Source organism: Chrysoperla carnea, chromosome 1 (assembly GCF_905475395.1).
Source record: "Chrysoperla carnea chromosome 1, inChrCarn1.1, whole genome shotgun sequence".
Taxonomy (NCBI): Eukaryota; Metazoa; Arthropoda; class Insecta; order Neuroptera; family Chrysopidae; genus Chrysoperla; species Chrysoperla carnea.
Window position 1 is genome coordinate 67765727 of NC_058337.1, and position 27205 is coordinate 67792931.

Below are 27205 nucleotides of genomic sequence, written 5' to 3' on the forward strand. Positions count from 1 at the left end.
TTTTTTTATGTACCATGCATGATACTATCCAACCAGAGAGTGAGATCAAACTACACAACAACCATTTAATACTTTCATTTCAACAAAGTGACTCAAGTTAAACAAAACCTTACTTAAAAAGTGCATTCGAATTTTTTATTTGTGAAGCATATCAAAATCTCTACGATTCGTAATATAACGGTGCTCTTGTGTGTAATGTGTTTACATTTTGTAAATAAATTAACTATGTAAAAACAAAAAAACCAAAATATTTAACAAAATAAGATCTCGAATATTCTAGTTTTAAAAGTGACAACAAAAGTGACTTTTTGATTGCTGCCAGTTTTGAATTAAATATGTTATTATTATAAATTTTACCGCGCATTTTAATTGTTTTGTTTTTACTTTGTTGTTAAAAAATATTTCAGATATATTTTATACGAAAATGTTACGAACAATGTTATCGAATTTTTTGTGTTTAAATTCTAAAAATGGTGTTTTTATAATGTTTAAAAGTTTATTTTATTTGTTATTAATTATAAATTTTATGCAGGTATGTGTAAATATATTACTTAACTTCTTACAATTTTGAGTATAATATTGTTGACTTAAGGTGGTTGGTGTAATACCTTGGAAAATATTAATATTATTTTGATATAGATTACATTCCGATTATATTAATATCAAAATTTTGATCAGACGTATTATTTTTCACCTAATGAATATTCGTTTAGGTACTACTGAATTATTATATAAACAATTTATTTAGATCCCGATAACCGAAAATCTATTTCTTTTAATTTTCTTCTTGATTTTTTATTATTTAATCACCAATTAAATGAGTTTTCCTTACCTAATATTAGAGATTAGAAAAATAATAACTTTTTGTTCTTGTTTACTTTTAATCATGTGTACGATATTTATTTACATCATGGTCTCTCGATTATAATTGATGATTTTTAATATGATACACACAGCGTAAACTAAATATTGACAAATATCTTGTCTAGTAATCTTAATTAAAGAGAATTGAAAAAAAACACTCGAACCGAGACTCGAGTCCGGACTTCTTGGATTCAAGTCAAGCGCCCTACCAATTAGGCCATTCGAGTTCTAGACACAGAGTGCAATTTTTCTAACTAATTCAATTTTTATTTTTTCTTATTTTTACTCTGTGTCTAGAACTCGAATGGCCTTATTAGTAGGGCGCTTGACATGAATCCAAGAAGTCCGGGTTCGAGTGTATTTTTTCAATTATCTTTAATTAAAAAATAACGTTTACAGAATTTAAAGCGCAACATAAACCATTAAATCTCTTACTATTTAATTTTTGAACATTATAAGCAATTATTGTTATATTCTGGTGGAAGCTATGGTTACATTCAGTTTTATTACAAAAGAATAAGTTTCACACATTGAACTGCGCTCCCGGTATTATGATACTCCAATAGAATATTTTAATAAGGGAAAACCTACTCATATTTAAGAAACTCATCCCTATTTTTATTAAAAATAAATCTAGCAATCATCGCATTGTACCTTGCTGTCAAATTATAAGTAAACGTAACAACTAAAGGACTTAAAAACCTAACGAGACCTGAAGTCTATCATTGATGGAACCCGAAGTCTATCATTGATAGATTTCGGTATCAATGTTTGAATTCTTATCTACAATTTTGAATGTTCCTAAACTTAAAGTCACTTTTTAGGTTCAGAGCATGTCATAAAAATTTCTGTTTTTGAAAATATCTTTTCGTTTGAAGTCTTTCGAAAATAGATAGAACTATATGTCCCTGCTACATTCTGTGCCGTAGAATATATCGCATGAAAACCGACTACTGTTGTGGGCAAACAATGCCAGAAAAAAAAGACATACAAACCAGCAATCGCTTAAAAATATGACCTCTTGTAACTTTAATTTCATTTTTACATCTCGCTTGCCCAAACTAACTTTAGTAACTAAAATTTAATTAACATATAAGTGTTAATTTTTAGATACATGCTAATTGTATCAAAGTTACAAAAAAATAATATCAAACTTTGGATTGATTAAATAAACCGTAATGTTTTACCAATCCACTATTAATATAAATCACGTTTCCTAAATATTTTTTAAAACCTTGAAGGAAATTTCCAATCATGTAAGGTAATTTATTATGTATTGTCACGGCTAATAAAATTAGTAACAGTAAGTTAATATAAAATTATCTTAGAGGATAAGTCAATACGTATGGATCTGGTTATGTAGCATGTGGTTATTTTATAAATTAAATGATAAATCTTAATCGGTATTTTGATCGAAAAATTGTAAAAATAAATAATTTCGATAAAAATATACGTCATGAGAATTAAACTAAATAACGGCATCTTTAAATTTTATTGAATTGTTCTTTTTAATTTTTATTAAGCATAGGATATAATGAAATCTTTCAGTTTTCTGTACCGTTTTATAAAACAAGTGTCTATTCAAATAACTTGTATTTGATTAAATTTGTTTTCTTAGTGACACAGGCTTGTCGTCCATTTGTTCTTTTCTAATCTAGTTTTAGTGGGATAGATTCAATAAAAATCAGCCTTGAGAGTCGCAGCAATATATCACCACAAACCCAAACCTCCGTTTTAGATTTTTAAATCTATTTTTGAAAGTGAGTGTGTTTCAAAATTTGATCTTTAAAATCTCAGAGACGGAATATATAAAATTTCGGTTTGTTCAAATTTTTAGTCGACAAAATTGAGCTAAAAAAGTTGAAGGTGCATGTTTTCGCGAAAATACGGGTATCTTAGTTAACGACATTTTATTATACCATGTAAATATGAAATATATCGAGGTGTACTAATTTTAGTCCCAAGTTTAAAAATATTGATGCTATACGAACAAAATTATGGTAAAGGTGTCTATCTGCCTATCTGCCCGTAAGCACGATAACTCATCAACAAAAAGATATATCAAGCTGAAATTTTTATAGCGTTCTTAGGCCATAAAAAGTGAGGTCGAGTTCGTAACTGGGCTACATAGGTCAATTGGGTCCTTGGTCCGTTGGTCCCATCTTACTGTTAGAGATAGAAAAAAATTTTAATGTAAAAAATATTTCTTATAAAAATATGTATAAACAACTTTTATTTTTTTCAATTCTCTTTAATTAAGATTACTAGACAAGATATTTCTCAATTTAGTTTACGCTGTATATGCATCATATTAAAAATATCAATGATAATCGAAGATACCACGATGTAAATAAATATCGTATGCATGATTAAAAGTAAACAACAAAAACATAGAGTAATAATAAACAACTTTTGTTTAAAACATTTTTTCTTAAACATCACTGTTTACTCGTGAGGGTCGAAATTAGTTTAATTATACACGACTGTGGCTATCTAAGATTGACTATGATGCTACTTAAGGCAATGATGACTACTTTATTAATTTATTCCCAGCTAGTTAACCAGTTTCAACTGTACGATTATGCACACTACAAAGTATAAAATTTACATTTATGAAAATATTTGATAATGGATATTTCGACATTTTTTTAAAAATTAGTCTCACAAAAATATAATCTCTACGTGCTTGTAAGCCTTTTTTACTTGTGTTTGCAGCAAACAAATCTGTCATCATTTAAATATAAGTATTTCGAATTTCATACAAAACTTATTATAACTGACTTAAAAATGATGGGGGTGGCGTGTATGACGACACTTACTAAACAAACACAAAACCTTGGATAAGCTACGAATATGGGTATCCTACACTCTTTATAACACACATCAAATGACCATGATTCATATGACGCCAACTATTGTAGAATATGAACATTTTTATACACACATTAGTAGTTAAGATAACTACTGCTTATTTTTTTCTAAAAATTTTGCACTCGATAAATTCTTTATTGTCTGTACGTGATGCTAGAAAATTATTAACTATTAAAAAACTCTATATATAAACTACTTAATATAACTTTTAAGGTTATTTCAAATAGAAATAATGAACTTAGAAAAATGATAATAGTGGTTCGTTTCTTACACGCTCATTGAAATCACGCAATAAAAATGATATTATAGTTAAAGTTTCAAAAGGTACTTTTCAAATTGTTGTTGATATTTTGTTAAAAGTTTTATTTGAAGTCTGTTTTAACTTAATACATAGGAAACATAGTACTTTTCCACCTTTAATTATTAATTTAAATGTATTCATTTCATTCTGTACGAAATATCCCGTTGTAAATATAAGTGCATGTCTAGTTAAGCAATTTATGCATCTAGATGTACTACTTACAATGTAGATGCTAGTCGGAAATATGATTGTGTATTTTCAAAAAAACTGTTTAAAAAAAATTCATATCGAAATAATCATTTATGTTCTCGAAAAGAAACAAATAGTTAGACCATTAGGAACTAAATAGTTTTTGTTAAATCATTTTTGAGTATATTATGAAATTCCATTCATTGTTAAGCATTAGTTTTTAGGAATTTTTAAGCATTGCTATCTAGAAAGTAAGTGCTTTTTCTTTCATTTTTCGAAATTTTCTTCATTTTTCTCCAATCTTTTCGCAGAGTTTTTGCCTGTAGATTCAACAACAGTTTATGGTTCAATGAATATTTCCTTTGCTTCAATTTAACAATGATTTTCCAAAAAGTCAACTATTTCAGACACCGCAAGATTAACGAGTACAAATAAAGCAATATAATCCAAATTGTTTTACACATATAAGTCTAAAGTTGCCATATGGCAACAGGCAATAAATTATATAAAAGATTATTAGAATTTTTAGAAAGCTATTTTAGAATTTTAAAATTATGGTCATTTTAAGATAATATAGTATTTTATTATTATATTCAAATATGAGTGGTTTGCGTTACTTTTACAAAGTACCAATAATCGCAACTTGCATCTCGTCGACCTCTTCCATCAGAATCTCCAAGATTATTTAATATATAAGCTAAATTAAATAATAATAATGGAGTTGCACCTCCGTTCCTCAGAACACGACTTTAACAGAAGCCACCCCTACCATTATGGTTGGAGTCGGTTACCTCGTTCTTATCCAAGCGACGCCAATGTGATCAATTTACCTTTTTACATTTTTGTTCACACTGCCGCTGCCTGGAATCAAATCCGCAACCTCCCAGCCAGTAGTCAAAGCAAGTTAAGACGCCTTAACAAGCTCGGCTACCAAGCCGGTCTTATAATATTGTAAATTACATTGTGATAATTTTCTATATATTTTCATTAAGGATGTACTTGTTCAATAATATACCTAGAGCAATTATAAACATTAGAGCGATTTACACTGTGCTAAGATTACTTTTACATTTGCACATCGCTTTTATGTGTAAAAGATATTTTAATAAAAAATACTTTTTAAGTGACAAGCTTTTATTGTACTAAAAAGTAGAAACTCATTTTATCTATGAGTCACTCATAACTGACTCTTTGTAAAAGCTTGAGGCGATCAAATTTAAAATATAAAAAAAATGAATCGGAACGCCTCATTTACTCCACATGCCCAATTATTTTTCGATTCATTCTTGATATTAAGCACCTCAAGCTTTTAAAAATAATCGAGGATGTGTAACTCATAGATAAAATTATTTCCTACTTTATAGTACAATAAAAGCATGTCCCTTAAAAAGTATTTTTAATTAAAATTTTTAATTTAAATCTAAAAAAATGTATATATATATATATATATATATATATATATATATAAAATATGGTGGAAGCGATGGGAAAATCAAAGCACCACAACCTTACCATGCATTGTCATCCAAACTAAATAAAAGCTTGTAAAAAATATAAAATAATGCTCATGACATTTGTAATGAGGATTGGGAAAGATATGTTATTGGAAAATTATATGTCTACATTCGACTTTTTGATAGAACCTTTTTTTACATATGTCTGGAGCTTGTGAAGGAAAATTACAAAAAACTTACTAGCATACACTGTTAACTCGAACTTATTCATATAATATTGAATTAAAAACTAGGTTATTTATGTTTGTTAAACTTCCACTCCTAGAATTTGAATAAACACACTGAAGAAGTTCTAAGAAAGCACCCTCTGAATTCTGACTATTAATTTTTTCTATGGTTGCTTTCCCTCAATAAAACCATTTAAAAGAAATCAAAACAGACCTTTACAATTTACATGCATTATATATGTAAGGATTTTAATACAATAAACGTGAGATGATTTATAATTCTATAAAATAAGATAAATAATTTAGATAAATTAAACTCATGTTATCTTTGATGCTAACCACATACAATTATGGGCCGGTACTTTCTTAAAAACAACAACAGCAACCTGTTATCTCTACATTTTTGGGATATGAGTAATAATTTAGTTAAAATATTCATGTAAAGAGAGGTACGTAACCTTCAATAAACATGGGTGGTTTTTTGAAGAAAAATATTCAACTCTTTTATAATCTGAAAAATATTCAGATATTCTGAAAAAGTATGCAAATTTTCTGAATGTATATTCTACATATCTTATTTTGTGTACGAAGTAACAGGATATAAATATATTCCCTACTCTCCAATACGAAATATTTCTTCTTTTAACACTTTAACATAGAAATAATTCAATGATTAAGTTTATGGGAATTTTGCGTATAATGCATAGCTATTTTCTTACATTTTCCTGATTTAGACATAATTATTTTCAAAGCATATAGGAATGATTATAGGATTAGTGGAGAAATTCATACATTAAACATGTGAATTTTTTGAACATTTATTAGAGGATCGATTATTATCAATCTCAATTCCAAAAGCAGATAATTCAATTCTAAGATATATCAGTTGCAAAATTCAAAATTAAATTATTGATGATGACCAATCCACTGTAACAACCGTTTTTCAATCTAATACGATAGTCTATTTTTTATTAATAATCAATTTCTAGTTAAAAATTCTTTTCACACAAGAAATACATAATAATCATAACCAGGATTTTTTTTTAAATTAATAGTGTTTGGGCTGTATTTGTTATATACATTCAAAAGAAACAAAACATTGAGTAAAACACGTGATGACTTCCGACCACAGAAAAATCTTGATGATTGTGGCAATTTATAACGTTATAGTACACATAATAAGCCGGAAAATGTGGAAAAGTGGTGGAATATCTCCAATTTCAAATATTTTTGTTTGTATGTGTTCTTTAGACTTTCGGGAACATTCAGCCACACTAACCTCCGCATTACTATGAAAAATAAGAAAATGAGGGTAGTTTTTCCACCCCCAAAGCTTTCCAAACAATAACAGTGATAAAAAAATATTTAAAAATTCAAAATATCACACCGAAAATGATCTCTGGGAGATTTTCGAGGTTGTTCATGAATCCGATGCTAAAGGCAACTGAAGACTGTTGCAACCCTATTAAAATTATCCCAAGAAGTAATAGAGATTTAAAAAAATTTAGTTCAAAATTTCACCCCGGACATTGTCTCTCGGGGACTTTTAGGGTCGCAGGTAGCTAAAGATGGTTTTGCCCATTAAAACTACCACCAGAAGTGAAAATGATTTAAAAAATCTAAACAATTTTTTTTCTCCTGTTACTTATGGGGTGATTTTAATGTGGTTACAATTAATTTTTGAGGTGAAATTTAGTATTTTCTAACATTTTTTATCATTGTCACTTGTTTTAATAGAGTTGCAACCATCCTCAGTTTTTGACCTCAGATTCGAGAACAGCGACTCCGAAAACTCCAAAAAGACGATTAGCGAGGTGAAATTTTGAATTTAATAAATTTTTTTCCTCTATTACTTCTATGGATGATTTTAATGAGGGTGCAACCATATCCAGTTGCTTTTTAACCTCTAATTCATTATCAGTGACCTCGAAAACCCTAAAGAGATTAATTCCGAGGTAAAATTTTTTTTTAATCACTGGTACTATTTGAAGTGCTTTGTGGATGGGAAAACTACCCTCATTTTTTCATTTATCGGAGCTGTTCCACCACTTTTCCATATTTAATGGTACTTTCCGGCTTATTAACTTTATTATTAACCGATTTCACTAATTTATGCAATTTTAATAAAATATATTAATAAAAAATTTCAATAAAAAAACGCCGTTTACAAGAACTGCATGATTGGGCATATAACAAAATTGCTCGTGATATTCTCTTAAAAAATTGAAGTTGAATTTTGGCGAATATTGGTTGCATGAGTAGCAAAATGTTTTTTATATCCACTGTACTATTGATAGCAATGCAACAATATAATTATTCATTCAGATTTCTTGAAGCAATAATACTTGAATTTCCAGGAAAACCAGACTAAAAGCCATTTTCAAAATGTTAAAAATAACTCTAACCTTGAAAGGTATCAATTTATTAATTACATTATAATTATCATTAATAAATAACACCCAGCTTGGTATTAAATAAATTTATAAGATTCACACAAATGAAAAAGTTCTCTGAATTGCCAACCATATTTGGAAATTACATAAAAATAAAACTATTTAAAAAACCTGAACAAAAAAAAACCACGAATTTTGCGTTGGAGAGACGACAACAGTTTTAAAACAGTTTTAGTACAGGTATATATTATATTCTCTTTCAAAAAGCTAGTTATTGCATTTTTGCACAGCCTACTTTAAAAAGCAAACTAAACTCCGCACACACCGTGTATTATCAGGCGACCAATTCTTGCACAATAACTGCCCACATAAAATTGTTCTTAAACTGTGTATAATATAAATTTAATTCAAAAATTTATATTTATCCTTGTTGCCTACAAACAAAATTGTATTTAGCTGTCTTGTTCATGAAATAAATATTTTGAAACAAGTTTTTGAAGTTACAAAATTAAAAAACGAAATAAAAATATAAAATTCGATTGCTTTTAGGGTTCCAAACCATTAGAGAAGAGAATTCGACGCTCTTCTTGAAGAATTAATCGTTGAAGCTCTAGATATTCGGTGATGACTCCAAACTTTCAAATACTTCACTTTGGAACAGACAGTAACTCGCACTAGTTCATGTTGATTTATTATGCCTCATTGATCAGTTCTGCCTCGGCGAGAACTGAAAAATAACTCAGTGTTACTAAAATGGAGGTAAAAAAAGCGAAATGGTTAACTTATCGAAAACTTGGCTTTCCATTTTTCGAAACACTGCAATTTTAACGACTCATATTATTTATTTACTGAATAAATATTATAAGAAACTTTAGTCTCACAAAAACGATAAGCCTTCAACGAAGCATTTGGAGGTTGCACAAACAAACTTAGTTTTACCTTTTTTGAAAATTCTAAAAATTAAACTTTTTCTCAAAATTGATTCTATGTGAGAAAAAAATTAGAAATGATCTCTCTCACGACTTTATCCCTTCGCGGATCATAAAAACTCTGCTAAAGCTTGGAAATTACAGGAATCGAAAGTTCAAAAAGTATAGCAATCTTACAAAATTATTTTTGTGAACATTTTCATTTGATTTGGTAGTTGCTATCAAGGCAATATCATCTAATTCGAAGGTATGTACTGCTTCAAAATAACATGCAAAAAATCGTTTTGTTTTTATTTTGGGCGATATCTTCTCCAAAACGGTTCGATTTAGAAAAATATCATCAGATATCAGAGTTGTGTTGGTCAATCGGATTAAAGGTGTTTTGTACCCCTCAAAATAAGCTAAACATTGGAATTGATCTAAATGTCTGTTCCACCATTTCATAGCCATAGAATCCTTGCTAGTGTCTAGAGTAATCACTCTCTAAACCAAACCGTACTTTTTAAGTTGATAATAAGTCTATGGTAAGAGTCGATCCTTACAAAAAAAGAGTACAGTTATTGGTATTATCGAACCTTTGATCATTTCTAAAAAAACTTAACCGGTTTTGGTTAAAACAAAAATATACAAAAAAGTGAAATAATATAATTTTTAAGTGCTGCTGGATATTTCAGAATCAGACATATTTTTCTCATCAATTTTTAGTTTATTGACCGATAGAATGATCACCAAATGTGAATTCAATTTTTAGAAGAGTTACTCATTTATTTTATAAAGAAAGTTAACACCAAACACTTTCATATGTAATCCGTGACATTTCAAAAATGTTGTTTTTTTAATTAGTGAGTTCGTCGCAAAAATTTATTTTGGTTTTGTATACTATTATAAGTTTGTTTACTTAATTTACATAACATATGTGTAATGTAAAATTTTTTTTATGGAGTGTCTGCATATGTTTTAGCTAATCCAGGTTGAGAGAGCATGGGTGTGTCAAATACGTGGTTAATGGAAAATTATGGTAACAAATCATGGCATAATAATACGTTGTCTGTTTTTTTTTTTAATTTAAAAGCTAATTTAGTAAGCCCAAAACCAAGCGAACTTTCTATAATTCTTTTTGTCCACCATTTAGAGAAAGTGGAATAAGTTTCCAAGAAAAGAAAACCGTGACTCGAGTGTTGGATTTATGGAAGAAAGAACTCTTCGATATTATTGCATTTTGATATTTGACATTTTATTTCGCTTGCCGTTTATGCTAAAAAAAAGTTATTGAGAATAGACGTTTGCTACTACGGAAGTGGTTACAAACATACAACACTTAGTTTCATAGACAGAAATCATTCTATCCTTGTTTTTCTGCATATTATGCTGTCAATGACTTTCTTTTAACATACATGGCAGACAAAAGACCTTGCAATAATCTTACGGAAATTGGATTTGCTGATCTTGCCCTGCTGATCAAAACTGTGTATGTAAAACTATAGTTTTTTTACGTGTTTTTCAAAAATATTTGATGGGTTGTGGAATGTGATTTTGGATAGTTTTAGATAAAGAATCTTGATATTCCAGCGCTCATAGTAAAAAACGTTTACATTCTGATTATTGTGCCGATTGGACCTTTATCATTTTTGTCATTTTCATTAAAAGTAACAATATACCGGTGAAATAAGAATACATTGGAATCGAGCTATTCGTTAGGTTTATTCAAAGTAAAAACAAAAGTAAATTTATTTTTCCGTAGTTTCACACCGTTTTATATCGGACCATTTGAATATTTATTCAATAATCCGATTTTTTGGCAGAGCTAATTTTTGTATAAACTTTCATTTTCTATTAATAACTTACTATATACGATTTATTAAATTTTGTTATTAGATGCTAATTTAATAGTTAGATGCATTATAATTGACTAAAATTGTATATTTAAAAAAATTATATTTAATTTATATAATTTTTTATAAGTAAAAAACAAAAATTATTACTCAAATTTGATGATAATATAAATTATGAAATTTTACACCTTAATAATCTCAAATATTAAATTTAATAGAATATTTATCTTTCACCAAATATAAATCTAAAGTTATTTAAATTTTCATTTTCATTTAAAAACCACACGTTATTCAAAAATAATAAATAATTTAAATTAGTCTAGAAGCAATCGGCACATGTGGGCCAAAAAGTAATATTAATTATTCATAAATTTCGAAAAAGTGTATTTTCTTAGTTTAATTGACGGCTAAAAAATACCCGATCACTAACCAAACATGCCCGATATGTTCATATTCGTATTTCTATAAATATGACATAAAGAAATAATTGAAAAATTTGCTCACATTCATAAATAGATAAAGCTAACAAAATTAGATGTTATATGGATTAATTTATCTATTGCATATCCCGTCAATCAAAAATTTACTCTTGGTCTGAAGTGACTTAAAATGAAATATAAAATCAGCTCAGGAGGGTCACCCGAGGTACCTGAAATATGAAATATACGATGAATCCATCTATAAATCTTTCTCACCAAACAAAAATCTTTCGAATTAAGCGTCATTTAAAAAGATCTTTTTCTTTGCTTCAGTTAAAAACCAATAATTGTAAGCCGCTCAACTAAGCCTCGGGCACAGTTTATTTAAAAAACATAACAAGAAATCTATAATGAATATTATTTTAAACTATTCAAGAAATTTTTCCAAGAAAAATTTTCATTTCGACAGGAAATTCTTAGTATACAAAATAACAAACATTAAAAATCAACTTTTTGGAAAATTTCCATTGAAAATATCCTGTGATTAAGAAAAAATTCATGCTGTTTCCATACAGAAAGATACGAATTTTGAACTGTAGAAAAAACTCCGTGCAGAAAGTGTCAACTTTCTGCCCACTGTGCAAAACGTACGCAGTTGTCGCTCCGCCTCCGTCGTGGGAAAAGTAGTATACACACCACGGGAGCAAGTAAAGGATGTCTCACATGTGAAACATTCTTTACTTTTGCTCTTTAGGTCTGTAATATGCTATTTTGATTTTTTCTTAAAACTTAATTTCTCTGTGAAAAGCCACGTGTTAGCGAACATATTTTAATTTGAAATCATAAAATTATTTCAAAAATACGTATATGCTCTTAAATTTTTTTTACTTAACTAGGAAACATTCTACTTAAAATATAATTCTACTAGATTGTTACAAAATAAATTACCTTTTTGCATAAAATAATTTATACTGTAAAATTAAATTAAATTTTTTCTTTTTTTTAACATAAACATTATTCATTCATTCCTCTTTACTTTGAACACAATTCCAAGGTTAAAAAAATAAAATAAAATCATATAAATGACAGTATAAATTGTTATTAATTTTATTATCTCATCAGAGAGAATTTTTAAGAAACCACGATTGAATTATTATTCGCGTGAAATTTAGTGATTTAAAAATATACTCCATAATGTACTGCATAAATTATAATGCCAAGGTGTGAAATCCAAATGACATCTTCAATATTCAAAATTTTATATCGTTTACAAAGTGTTCTAGCACAAATATCAAGTACACAATTATGAGAAAAACTTTATGATTTGTACACATTTCTGGATTTAAAATATCGAGAAAAACATTTTTTTAACGTTCTGTTCTGCAGTTGACGAGTTGACGACTCCAAGTATCAAAAGTCATTAATTTTCGAGCTTTTTTCTTTGAATTTTGGAAAACTTTGCGTTTTAATGCATTTTCAAGGAAATTTCGAACTTTTTTTGTTTGTTTTTAAATTAATACACTTTTTTACCGGTGAAACAAAAATGCTTTTTCTCACCTCCGTGCAAAAAGTGTCAACTATCTGCCCACTGTGCAAAACGAAGTTGTCGCTTCCCGCCTCGGTCAGAGAGAAAATAGCATACACACCACAAGAGCAAGTAAAGAATGCCTCAGATCTCATGTTTATCGTCCGAGACAAATTATTTTGCTCCCTAGGTGTGCCATATTCTATTCCTCACTGTGATTATTGCGTAATAGTATATTACACTACAAAGGCAAAAAGTTGGAGATTCCTGCACAGATCTCATGTTTCTCGCCCGAGACAAATTACATTTGCTCCCTAAGTGTGCCATATATATATTACACTACAAAGGCAGAAAGTTTAAGATTCCTGCACAGCGCGGCATGATCATAGTGTGCAGTTCAGGGCTCTTAAACTTTTTCTCCGTGCGATGTATACTATTTATCTTTATTTTTTGCCGAAAGTACGTATCGAGTCTGACATTTATGTTTTGATTCCAAGCATAAATGTGGGACTTACGGCCTCCCAACAGAAGCAGCATATGAAGTGAATACATTCGTTTCTGATCCTACCACTTCAAGATGAGTACTCATGTAAATTCCTACATTTCACATTTAGACACTTTATTCTTCTCTGCTCATCCATAAAACCTTGGGACGTCATTAGATTCAAACACCAGTAGAGATTCCTAACTTTTGTGGTAGGATACAATAAAAAGTTCTATTTAGAAAATTGAAAGTTTGCACATTTATATATAAAAATTGGATCAGTGAATAATCTTCCCATGAAGATCAGATTTTTTAGTAAACCAACCTGTATTTAAATCTTCTAAAAGTTAATTAGTATAAGGAATATTTAACGATAAAAACGAACTATAATTGTAAATTATTTATTACTGTCATCATCTTGCAAATTTAAATACTTAATTTCTTTTAAAAAACCTATTAAAATACTCTTCAACATTTTTTTCATTCGCCTTCTTGGTAAAATGGTAATTTTTTATGCAGGTTTATATATACTGATCGAACACCTGAATTTAATCGACCGTTAAATGTGTTTAATATAAATTAAACTTTGGAATGAAAAAACCGCCGATTTATCACCGATGTTTTTTCTTTATTCAAAAGACACTATATTTACGATTTTAAATTATTCAGTGTCATAAAAATTAAAAATCATATTATATAAAAAGACAAAAACTAAAAATATTTAAAAAAGGGACTATTTAAGAAGAATTTTTCAAAAACTTGCAAAATACTACAATTTTAGTGTTTTTCTTTATTTTCCCTCTCGGTTGGTATGCTTTTCAAACATATATAGGCAGGACTACTAAAGAACTTCGCCCCGTTTGTGAAAGGTTTTTTCCTTTTTATTAGGCGATAGTTACATTAGGAAAAAACTGCTACAATTTATGTTCTTAAAAATCCAAGTAGAAAAATTTCTGGATATGAGAGCACTTGAAGCGTAAAACTGCTTAACTACAATTAAAAATTGAAAAATTGAACATGTTTGAAGTTAGCTTGAAGAATTTTAGCCCGTGTGTACTTTATGATCCACGCTGTAAAATGAACTTGATAAATGCTTTTAAAACTGTATAATAAGACATGAAAAATACTGGTAATCCATAACCTTATTAAGTAAGTTTCAACATACCGCATGCGAAAGGGAAAACAGAATTCTATTGAATATTTCAATTGAGTTATTGATGGCTTGAACAAACTCTCAAACAGAAGTAGTTTGTCTTGTTCTTCAAGATTTCCTATATTACTCACCGTTTAAAAGTTTGAAGTTTTGAATCTCCTGTAAATTACCCTTCCTCCTTTCTGAAAATTCCCAAAAACAGTTTGAATATTGTCATGTACTGAATATAATACGAACAGTCAAAAGCTAAGGCCTCTAGAGTGTTCACAAAATAAGTATATTCAGCTCATGAAAAATGAGCAAAAAATATATCCAAAATTTGACAATACACATGAAGTTTTTTCTCTTAACCCCAAATCTTTCTTTTTCAGGACATTCATACCTTACTTTTTAACAGAAAATTTGGTTAGAATTCCTGAAAGCTTAAAATATTGAAGAAAAGCCAAAAATTATTTTTTCAATATGATTATTATCTCTACCTTTGTATAATGTTATAATTAATACCTAATTAACTTTGTTAGTAGTTACACGGGATTCGAAAACTATAAAGATACTTTCTTCCCAGAAACTTATCCTTTGTTTCACCTCGTTTGCTCTTCTGATGCGATAGTTTTGGCACACCTCAACAAAGCAATAATAACATTTATCAAAGATTTAAATCAAATTTTTTTCTCTAAAAAATGTAATTAAAATTTTCATTAGATATTTAAGTAGGTGGTTGGTCTGATATAATTGAAATAAATTAAATCATAATTAGAAAAAAAAATTTATTCAAGGTTACAAGAACTGAATTCATTGATTGAATAAATAACTAATAAAACAAAAATATGATATTAAAAATTATATTTGCCTAAAGGTTGAAATTATTTAATCAAAATATACTCACTTTTAAATATAGTAGTTAAAATGTTGCAGAATTGTATTTTTTTTATGATTGAAGAAGATTAAATTATATATTTGTGAAATCAACACCTTAATAGCTTCAGGTGGATTAGTTTTTTTTTTTTTTTTTTTTTTTTGTTTTAGATTTATTCTTTTCCATTTTATAATTTCACTTACAGTTAAAATATTATAATAGTATTCTTAATTTATCGAAGAAAGGGTGGATTTAGGCTTAATTTTCATGGATCTTTGTATACTCTTAATTTATCGAATAAAATGAAATAATAAAGATTTTTATGGATCTATCTATCAGAAATTAAAATTAATTATTTGTGTGAGTTAATGCAATGAATCAGAGCCATAAAATAGCGTATTGAAAAGTCAGTAAGAAAAAATTTTCTCTAAATTTTTCTTTTCGATTTTCTAAGGGAGCATTTGAAGTAAATGTTAAAATGAAGAGTAAGAATCATTCTTTTTTTTTTCGTCCGTATTTCAGCTTCGTCCGAAAAAATTGATTCGGTAAATTTATCAGAACAAAAAATGTTGTAGAGAAATTACAGAATAATTAATGGAAAAATCATAGAAGAAAATATTTATTATTATTTTATCGTGAAGAAATGTTTTTCTATATAAAATTTAGGTATCATTAATACTGAAGGTGGATTTTCATTCATAAAAGTCCGATAATGTTCGAGGGAAATCATTTTCAAGATATACGATCATAAAGCTTTGAACCAAAATATAAAAATGGAATATTAATTTTTTTAAACTGTGAAATACCTATCTTTCTCAAAAATAAGAATAAATTTGTAATAACATATGGTCAGAGACTTCAGATAAATTTTTGGTACAAAGTATTTTTAAACTTTAGTATATTTCGAAAACAAAGAGTCTTTATCTAAATTTGTTTCTATTATTTTTATGCAGGGAATTTTCAAAATATTTTGTTGTTAATATTCATGAAACATAGAAGATAAAAAATGAAGCACTACACGGGTTTGTTGAATTTGTACTTCAATATGCTTTCTTTGGAGAGTTAAATACATAAAATTTCTCAATCACTAACCAAATCAGGAATTGCTACCCATGTATAAATAGACAAGGCGCCCACTTCTCCAACTTCTGTTTTAAAATTTTGTTTCATGAATATTAACTACAATATCTATTTTTACACCTAATAAAGCAATCTTATGCCCCAGTAAATGAAAAATACGTTGATTTTAAGAAAATTTGAAAAGAAATAGTATTTATTCATAGAATAATTGTATACCATGTATATATGAAATACACATAGGATATTAGGTTTAGTCCCAAGTTTAAAACGCTTAAAAATATTGATGCTACGAAAAAATTTTGGTAAAGGTGTACATAGAATCATCTAATTATTCCATTTTTGCTTGTGCGTCCGTCCATCCGTCCATCCATCCATCCGTCCATGCGTCCGTCCGTCCGTCCGTCTGTGGGCTGATTGTCTGTTTTCACTTGTTATAAAATAAATTATGTTAATTTTAGTAAGGGTCACTAACATTGCAAAGGCAGTTGGACAGAAAAAAAACAACTTTATTTAGGTAGGTATACATTATATTAATGGCTAAATCAGTTTTAATTGTCACAGTGTCATATGATTATCCAAAAATTGATCGACATTGATCCAGATTGTATACTTAATCTTATTATTTTATATTACAACATGAGTTCTGTTTTTATTTTATATTTTTCATTAATTATTAGTAAAACCAGTTATGTTTGGGATAACCATTTATGGTAAACAATTTTAAAATAATGCTGTTTTTTTTTTCTTTAATATAATTTTTTCTTTAATTGTTAAAAGTTTCATGATAAACACATGTTAATTTAAGAGTTATTTATGTTATACGTGTTGGAGAATTGATTTTATTTACCATGTTGAGGGGAGAAGCATAATTCATATATTATTGGTAAGAATGTAAATACGTCACTATATTAGAAATATTACAAGGTAGAAAATCCAAATAAATATTTTGAACCGATCTTTTTTCTTAAACTCTTACTTTTCAAAAGATTTGTAATTTGGCATACTTCCTATATGTATGTGGTCATTTTGAATCTGTTTGATTACTATATATTTCCCATGAACCTGAAATTTTTACTCAAAAATTTGATTAGTAAATTATAAAAATATTCATGAAAAAACTGTAACTTTCAACATGTAAAATACACTAGAGATACGGTGGAAGCACTAAGAAACCGTTTATAATTTATTCTGATTGATAAATTAAAAAAATACAATAGGCTAAAAAGTATGAAATAAATATTTTGCCTGAATTATCGTTGTGTCTACAGGGTGGTGTTTTAGTAAGATGTCACCTTAACATACTGATATGAGTGTGTTAAACAGCAATATCTAAAAAAGCGTTACACCCTTTTTTACAATAAAATGATTTTTTCTTAATTACTCTATGTTTAGTATTTTTTTTTCAACTCAAAGACATAATTTTCCTTTTTTTTAGTTCTTACAAAAGCATGTTTTTTTAAACTTTTATTTATTTTGTAGTTTTTAGTACAGCTAGCTACAATTTAAACTATTATTTATTAATATTAAGGAAAATTATCTGCGCTTCCACCAGAATTGTATAAAATCGTTATGAATTATTATCGGAAAATTGGTAAGTTTCAGTTCAATCCAATGTTTTGAAATGGATGAAAATTACATTCAAAGATTCCGTTACACAGATATACATACCTAGAGTTATAAAAACGTGTTAAAATAAAACGGTGCTTGTACCAATTTCTTGAATATTTTATACCTGAGGGCATTAATAATGTCATAAGTAGGCAACAAAGTGGTAAAATTATTTTCTATTTTCGTTCATTTAAATAAAGGCTTGTATTTTAACATGTATTCTTTGTTTATATAGTAAAATAATGTTAATCACGCTGTTGATCTGACTAGAAAATGTAAATAACCAAAAATTTTAAGGATTATACGTTTTTTAAGGTCCTCGTATATAAATATCTCTTACTAATAATAAAATGATCTCGAAAGGTGAATTTATATTCCATTGTTGATGTTAACTGCGATTAAAAGAGATATTGAGAGTTTTCATCGTTACTGCGTAAATTAATCAAGTCATTTTGAGAAAAATGCGCTAAAAAATTTTATCAAGAACTTTTACAAAACTTTTTAACACGATTCCTTATACTATCTTATAGGAATCGTGTATTTTTCCGGAATAATAATTAGCCCTTGTCATTTTCTGGCGTCTAAACTACCACTAACTTTGCAAAAAATCATGTCGATCCTTTGCTCTATGAAAAATTTAAACAAATCTATTTCAAGGAAACCAAACAATTTACCGGAATAAAATGCATATAGCCTATGTACTATTCCAGACTTTAATCTATCTCTATGCAAAATTTAATCCAGTTCAGCCGTTCTGGCTTGATTGAGTAACAAACATCATACATCCATCCATCCAAACTTTCACGATTATAATATTTATCAGATTATTACTTACTAATCGATACAAGTAATAAAATTCGCGCTCAATCTTTAATAACACGAACTGACATAGTATTCACAATCATAGCAAGTTATAATCATAGCAAAAACTTTCCTGTATCATTTGAATAATAAACTAACCTACTGGTGTCCTAAGATTGTTGTCATATTCAAATCCCGTAACTATAAAGTCGCAATCAATATTTAGTATTTTATATGTAGGCGTATACAAAGGGTACTTACTACTGAATTATAGAAAGTAAATTTATAAAAATCGTCTGACTTTCTTCATATCGATATTTTAGTTATTAATTGTTTCAGTTAGAGTACCTATCTCTAACCTTCAGGGCGCGACTTTTTGCTCTACTTAACTTTATGATATATGATAATATATTTATAGAAAACGAAAATAATTGTTTTCTATTATTGTTTAATATAATGCCCATATGGTTATTTTTATTTTTCTGAATAATCAAAAGTAATGCTTTCTAATCTGTCACATTTGGAAAATGTTTTCATTTGTAAATAATGGCGTTATACCTATATTATAGACAATATTGCGGGTAAAAAGTGAAAGTAGTTTTTATTTCGAAAATAATAGAAGTAAAATTTTGTTATAGCCTTTAATTATTTGATTAAAATGTTTAACGAAGTTATATTTTTAGATCTATAGATTTTTTTACCAAATCTTTATTGTACTCAGTTGATGGACTTATTACCCACTTATTACCTTATTATTACCCTTTATTTACCCCTTATTATTGCCACTTATTATTACCCTTTCTCCGCCTTTTAGAAATATTTTTAAGTTAAAACTATATAATAGAAAGGGATTTAGTTTGTAAGCAAAAGAAAAATCATAAACAAAGGAAAATTCAGGTTAATGGGCTGAATTTCGAAATTAGATTTGGTCATTCTAATTTTTAATAGATTTCGTAATATTTTTGATTTATCTCGTTAGAGAGTTAGCCATTCTAAAAAATCTCTAAATCGGAGCATATACATTATATTAACAGAAAAAAATATATTTATGTTTAAAAAAAATAATCCTAGTTCTACTCCTTTATTCATAGAATGCTTTAGGCATGACGTAATAATGGTTTTTAGTGAATGTTTTATTCCTTGAAGGATCGCTGAAGAAAACTTTTATTAAAAAACATTTATTCAGAATGACCAATACCAAGTGCATAAATTTTTGTTATTAGGTTATCCTGTCACGCCTAAAAATTTCAATCGCTAAATCTAGCGAGAAATAAGAACGTTCAAAATTAATTTGGTGTTGATTGTTACAATTAAATGATTTATCAAGAAACAAAAAGACCATTCTATATCTAAGTTTTTGGTTGGGTCATTTTAAGATGAATAAATAAATATTTTTATATAATCTACACATTTCAATATGATTATCATGGAAGTACCTACTAGGTAATCTCATGAAACGATGAACAATATAAAGGCTGTATTTCCATGAACATAAAAATTGCCTACAGAAATACAATAATAGTAATTTGACTTTCTTAAAACGTGATCAATCTAAACTTTACAATCTCAGATATAACTTACGCATCTGAATAAAATTTTAATAATCATCAACTCAACTACATTCAAAATTTAAGAAAACAGCTTAATTAGAATTAAAATTTTGCATTCAGGTAAAACTTAAAAAAATATATACCATTTAAATTGTTTTACTACTGAATTACACGACCATTATGGTCCATTATAATATTCGTGCATGTTAGGACTACCAACCCATTAGAGAAGACACAAACTACTAAAAATAACAAATAAACATAACATAATACGTCACAAATCAGAAGTAAAAACTCATACTACTTCAATATACAGACACAGGTCTTCGACTTTGCTGACGTATGTTATTTGAATAAATTAGAGTATCAGTCATTAGTTGCTTCAATATCGGTTGATATAAAAATATCAAAATCATTATTTGAACATGTGGAAGTCGTCTATCGATAAATCTATATATATATATAAATTACGTATCACGTTGTTTGTCCGCGATGGACTCCTAAGCTACTAAACCAATTTTAAATTTGATTTGGACGCCGTGTGCAATTTGATCCAACTTGAGAGATAGGATAGCTTACATCTCAATTAATAGTCGCAATATTATTGTATTGCAAATTATTTGTCTATTATTTGACAGTCACAATTATCTGTTAGCTCCAGACGATTCTAACAGATGGCGAAATCTGTTGACTGGATTAAGTGAGAATTCAATAGATGGCGCTATGTTAAAAATACAAACGTTACATATAAGCTACAATTTAATAGCATAACCACCACGTGTTTCTGAGGCTAAAGTATAACCTAAATTTATTTTTCAATAAAAGAAATACAGTGAAATTCCATTGTTCTTATTTTTTCAATTTTTGGTGTTAGCATAGCCGGCCACGTGCTACGATCTTCATGACTGATGTTCTTCTATTGTTCCTCTTGAATAGTTTACTACAATGTAATATAACAAGAACCTTAGCCACAGCAACACCTGGTCGGAACTGCTAGTAAACTATATTACTTAAAACGTATCATTTTTCCCCAGTCTCTTCTACACTCTTATTTGACTGACATATTTTCCAAACTGCTATTTTACACAGTTTATGTGATCTCCTCCAGGTCGTCCTCGACCTACCGGTAAATACAGTACTGTTGCTAGTCATCATGTAATAATAATATTTCTATACAGAGGTAAAAATTAAAAGAACAAGAACCACAACAATAAAAGAAGATACATACATTATTATTATTTGTTACATATTGTAATAAAAATATTTCACACACATGATGATGATAATTTTTTGAAAGTGAGATTTTTTTATTTTATATCTACATTTTTATTTTGTAAACAAACTCAGCAGTGTGTATGTAAGAGAAAGTTTTTTGAAATATATATTATCATCTATAGGTACGTACTACGTACACTCATTCATGATGGTTAAAAAATAATTATCGGTCAAGTGATCGAATGATTGAATTGCTAAAGGTGTTGGCAAAACTTAAGGCTAGCGATGAATTAAAGAAGCATAAAAAACAAGTGTTTTTTATCTTCATGTACTCCGCATTGAACTCCGCATTGAACAACAGGATCAATGATGAAATTGGAGATTATTTTCATTATTGAGCCAACACATTATACGATTGTGTCTTGGGTGGAAGTAGAGTCATTTGATTGACTGGCTATTCCAAATAAAACAATCGTTAAATAAATGACAATTCGTTGATCACAGCTGTAAAAGAAAATTTTTCAGCTAAGAAAAATGTTGCATTAAAACAAAACACACACCGTTACCACTTGATTTTTTGTCCCACATTATCGAATGTATTTTTTATGAAATAAGGATCAATAAATAAGTGATCAATTCAAAGCTGCCTAAACTACACATAGAAGAGTATTTTAAGCGCCTTGAATTTTTTTTAGTATCGGAAAAAATCCTTGGAAAAAGAATAATGAAAATTTTTATAGTACTAAAATTTTGATAGATTTCAAATTTGTCAACTGTCAAACAATATTTTGTTTTAAATAGGTTAAAGTATCCAATAAAATTTCGAAGTTATAAAATGCCATTTTATTTTCTACATAACTTACAATCGACTATACAGAAAGAAAATCCGAACAATAAAAACGATCAAACTGTAATTTAATACAGGTAATTGTATAGAAAGAGTAATAAAATGTTCAAATTTATTAGAGAACTTTTATGTTTTTTTTTTCGAAAGTTTGATAAAAATTACTAAGAAAAATTTTTTTAAAAATTTTACAATTGAAAATGGTTTTTCTAAACTTAAGCAAGTTTTCTATTACGGTAAAAATCTTTAAACTTTTATTGGCTGCTTTCGTATAATTCAATAAATATAATACACTTTATAATGTATTTTGTGAAAATTAATGCATTGAATAATAATTTCATCTGGTAGTTTAAGCAGTGTGGTTTGAGGATTCTCTGCATTTTAGTGCAAGAGCTGAAAACAAGGCTTATGATTGGCATAACCCTGCGTTCATAGATACACAAGGAAATGTACCGGACCAAACCTGGTGGAAATTGGCATGTATATTTTGAAATTAACCTCACTTTGATATATAAATAAGTTCTTTGAATATGTACAACCGCAAGAAGAAGTTTTTCTTTTTCTCTCTCCATTTCTTCCACTCTCATTCCATTTGGTCAAAAAGTCACTACATTTGATCGAAATGTTCTTAAAATGTCTTCGTCAAAAATTACCTGGTGTATGAATTTCCCTCACTCCTTGGTAGTCATAATAAAATATTCAATTTATATAAGTTTATACAATTTGTTTAAAATTTCACTTATTAGAGAATTAAATTTTCATATCGTACGCCACAGCAAACTCACAAACAAAAATATTCAAAAACAAAAAAACATAAATACGTTGAAATAAATTTACAATATTATGACATCGTATCAATGATATCATAAAGTCAATTAATAAAAATGATATTGTATGCGATATATTCTTCGTAACGGTTATTTCCTATTTTTTAGTACATTTAGGGTGCAACATCAAAAACATTTAAAAATACAAAATCGATTATATAGACATCGGCTATAACGACGAACTGGTTATAGCGACGAAATTGAACAGCCTTCTCTGAATCCCTATATAAGCACATGTATGAAGGCTATTACAAAATATTCATTGGAATTATTGACTATAACGACTAACGCAGGTACAACAAAACTATAAACTTTATTTTCAGCCTTATTAACTCTATTATGTGCGCACTTTCGTTTTATTTAATATATAAAAAGTACATATCGCTTATAACGCTATCCGTTATACCGGCCATGATTGCTGACCCCCCCCCCCAATGTCGATCTAACTGATTTGGACTTAATTAATTACTGCGACTTTTCACAAATAGGTAATGTTAGCAGATAGTGACGATATCCATTCAATAGTAATTTATTTTCGTAGCTACCATCTATGTCTTATTTAACTTATCAAATGTGGAAAATTTTGGAGCCAATAAGAGATTGTCTGAAACTACACGATTTCATTAGAAAGTAAATTAAATAGTTAAACAGTAAAATTAACTAAAATGTAGAAAAGAAAAATTCAAATATTAAAAATGTTGAATAAATTTTCCAGTAATTGGTCCATTTTGTCTTATAGTCTTGCACTCACTCGTATATGCTTGTAAGTAAACTACTTACATTGGTACGGTATCTTAGTTTTAAAAAAAAAAAGTTAAATACCTAGTCAATGATGTAGCTGTTGATAATAATCTTTAGTACCTAAGTCAGTCATACAAGATGCGTGTTTGAATATGCAATCAATGGTACAATACGTTTTCTTCATTTATAATATGGTTTACAGTGATGATTTAATTTTATTACTATTATCAAAAGCTATTCTGTATTTGCACGCTAACATTAGAAGTAATTTTATAAATTTGTTTACACGTTTAGATTACCAATGGAAGTATATTTTCGACAGTACACAATTAAGAGCGTGGAAAAAAAAACAAAAGTAAGAAAAGAGGATCTTTATGACCAAGGATTTATTAGAATGAAGAAATGTTTCTTATTACATTAATCAAAAGACAGGCAAAAATATGCCCGTTTTAATATTATTTATGTTAGCTTGAATTTGAAATACTTATTAAATTTGAAAAATGTCGACCATGTCTTATTTGTCGTACATGAGATCAACAAAAAAATAATGGTGGAGGTGCAGATAAAATAACGCAATATGATATCAATCCATAGTTTTTTCATTTTTTTGCGCTCCCACCATTTTTATTCAACTTGTTTAGTAGAGAACATAATACTCTAGGTAAGATTGGAATACGTTATTCAACAGTGATTGGTTTCATAAAATAGATAGAAAAGGCATAAAATATAAACTTTAAGTAACGAATTTTCAAAGTTCAGCACAGTAACTCTGCCACATTAACTTTATCTTTAGTCCAAATTTATTTCATATTATTTTTAAAAACAGCTTCAACAGATCATTTTTGAAAATACGATGAGACTTAAAAGACCTAAAAATCGCGGTTGGCAGACGCAAAGTGAATTAAATGACAATATTATGACAAAAAATACTATAATTTAACTATGATGGAAGCGGAGTAAAATTTAACTAATTTCTAATGTTTTTTTACACTAAAAACTTTGTTTAGTTTCACTTGTATGCGAAATTAACAGGGAATTGCAATTATAATTTTAGTTACATTGTTATTATATTATGTGGTTTTCATAGTCTGAGCGCATCAAGCTCTTATAGGTGCACAACTTTTACGTTAGCATACAAATAGATATAAAGAATCATTATTTAAAAAATAAATAATTTTACTATAGCTAATTAAGTTTATCAACCATATGTGTGATTTAAATTTTCTTTTTGTGAATGTATATCTCTATTGGTTAGATTAAAGTGTGTATTATTGTTGTTTTGTGGTTTTGGTTGTGTAAATATATTAATTAAACGATTTCTTTATTTTAATTGTTAGATAATTTCATACAAACCATCTGACGTTACAGAAAACATCTTCTGAAAAATTTAGGTATAACAAATTTTTAGCAGTATTTTCTACAATTCAATATACATATAATTTACATAAGTAATGAGAAATTGTAATTTCAATTTTATGTAAAGCAATCCTAAAAAAATAATTTTTTAAACATGGCTGGGCATGTTTTCAATAAATAAAATTAAACATCCTGAAAGAACCATCCTTATATATTATAAATGTCAAAGTAAGGCTGTTTGTTTGTTTGTTTGAATGTTACGATTTCACGAAAAAACTAGCGAATAGATTTGAATAAAAAGTGTACAACAATATAGCTTATACATCAGAATAACAACACATAGCTATAATTTATAAAGATATATTTAAAAAAAAAAAATTAAATTTATTCTGACCTTTTACTTACTTACTGTTCCATATATGGTAATAATTTTGAACCATAAGTTAAAGATTTCTGTAAAAATTAATAATAGTAAATGTCAAACAATTCATGGCCGTCTTTTCTAAAATACTCAACGCATTATGACTATTTTAAACTTAAAAAAATTGAAAATTATGCAAATATTTTAGCTGTGTAAAGCAATTCCTTCGAGTGTTATTGTGTTAGTAGAAGATTGATAAGTGAGATCAAGAGAGGCGGAAGCTATAAAGCAGTGATTTTTACTTTTAAGCCCAGTGAAACGGGCGAGTATCAAGCTAGTCCTTTCATAAATTAAACACGTATTGAAATCGGTCTATCATTTTTTAAATTACGGTACCATAACCGCTTAGGTATACTTGTCTTTTACCATAATCCATAACACCCTTCTTTCTTTTAAGTGGTTAAAATTATTAACAAATGGGCTTTCTATGACTTTTTGTTTTGACTAGGTAGATGACAGGTGATATTAATCTCTATAAAGGATATAAAAATGTGTTTGTTATTATTATTTTTATTCTTGAAAGAATATTATTCTTAAAATTTATTTTTGGAAGATAGAATTAAACTTTTGAATTGGGATTTTATTACCGGAAATAACATGTTTTACCTTAAAAGGCTTCTCGTAAGACTTGGTTGTCATTTCGAAGACCTACAAACAAAAATGTTTTCAAAGATCGGCTTATAGATCGCAATTTTTCTCAATTCCAACACTTTCTTTAGCAATATCTAATATGCCACGTTCATTAATTCTAAAATTTGGTAAAGTCGCAGGTTCCTAACTCAACTTACGGTCATTGAAAACAGCTTGTAAACTTTGAAAGGAGCATTGAGAACGTTTAATGTATGATATAATAAACTTGGGTACGTTAATATTCCTATATTTTCATAATGTCTATCAAAGTGAAGGTCCCGAAAATGATCTCAAAAATGTACAGGCACAAAAAATGACGGATATATTTTTCCCACGATTGTCATAATTCCGGAAATTATTGTGCAAAAAACTACAATAAAAGTCCAAAAATCATACAATATTTCAGTTAACATTAAAATTATTATCATATAAAATTGAATAATAAAATAATGAATGAGAAAATTACCCTGAAATTGACCTTCTAAATCGTTTTAATGTGATATTGATGTGGCTTTAATGTTACACAGATAGGTAAAATAAATATAATACATAATATTATTACATTTATTTATACACATCAAACCTATACCTACCTACCTACAGATGAGAAGAACGAGAATATAAAGACAATGACA

At 28.0% G+C, this 27205-nt stretch overlaps 1 protein-coding gene across 1 annotated transcript in view; it reads left to right on the forward strand.

The window, feature by feature from the left end:
• The first annotated feature begins 262 nt into the window (after nt 1-262).
• Nucleotides 263-27205, forward strand: part of LOC123305295 — a 79349-nt gene continuing 52406 nt past the window's right edge. The window contains exon 1 of the mRNA XM_044886978.1: nt 263-532. Within this exon, the coding sequence (XP_044742913.1) occupies nt 425-532 (108 nt within the window). The 5' untranslated portion in view covers nt 263-424. The remainder of the gene's footprint in view (nt 533-27205) is intronic.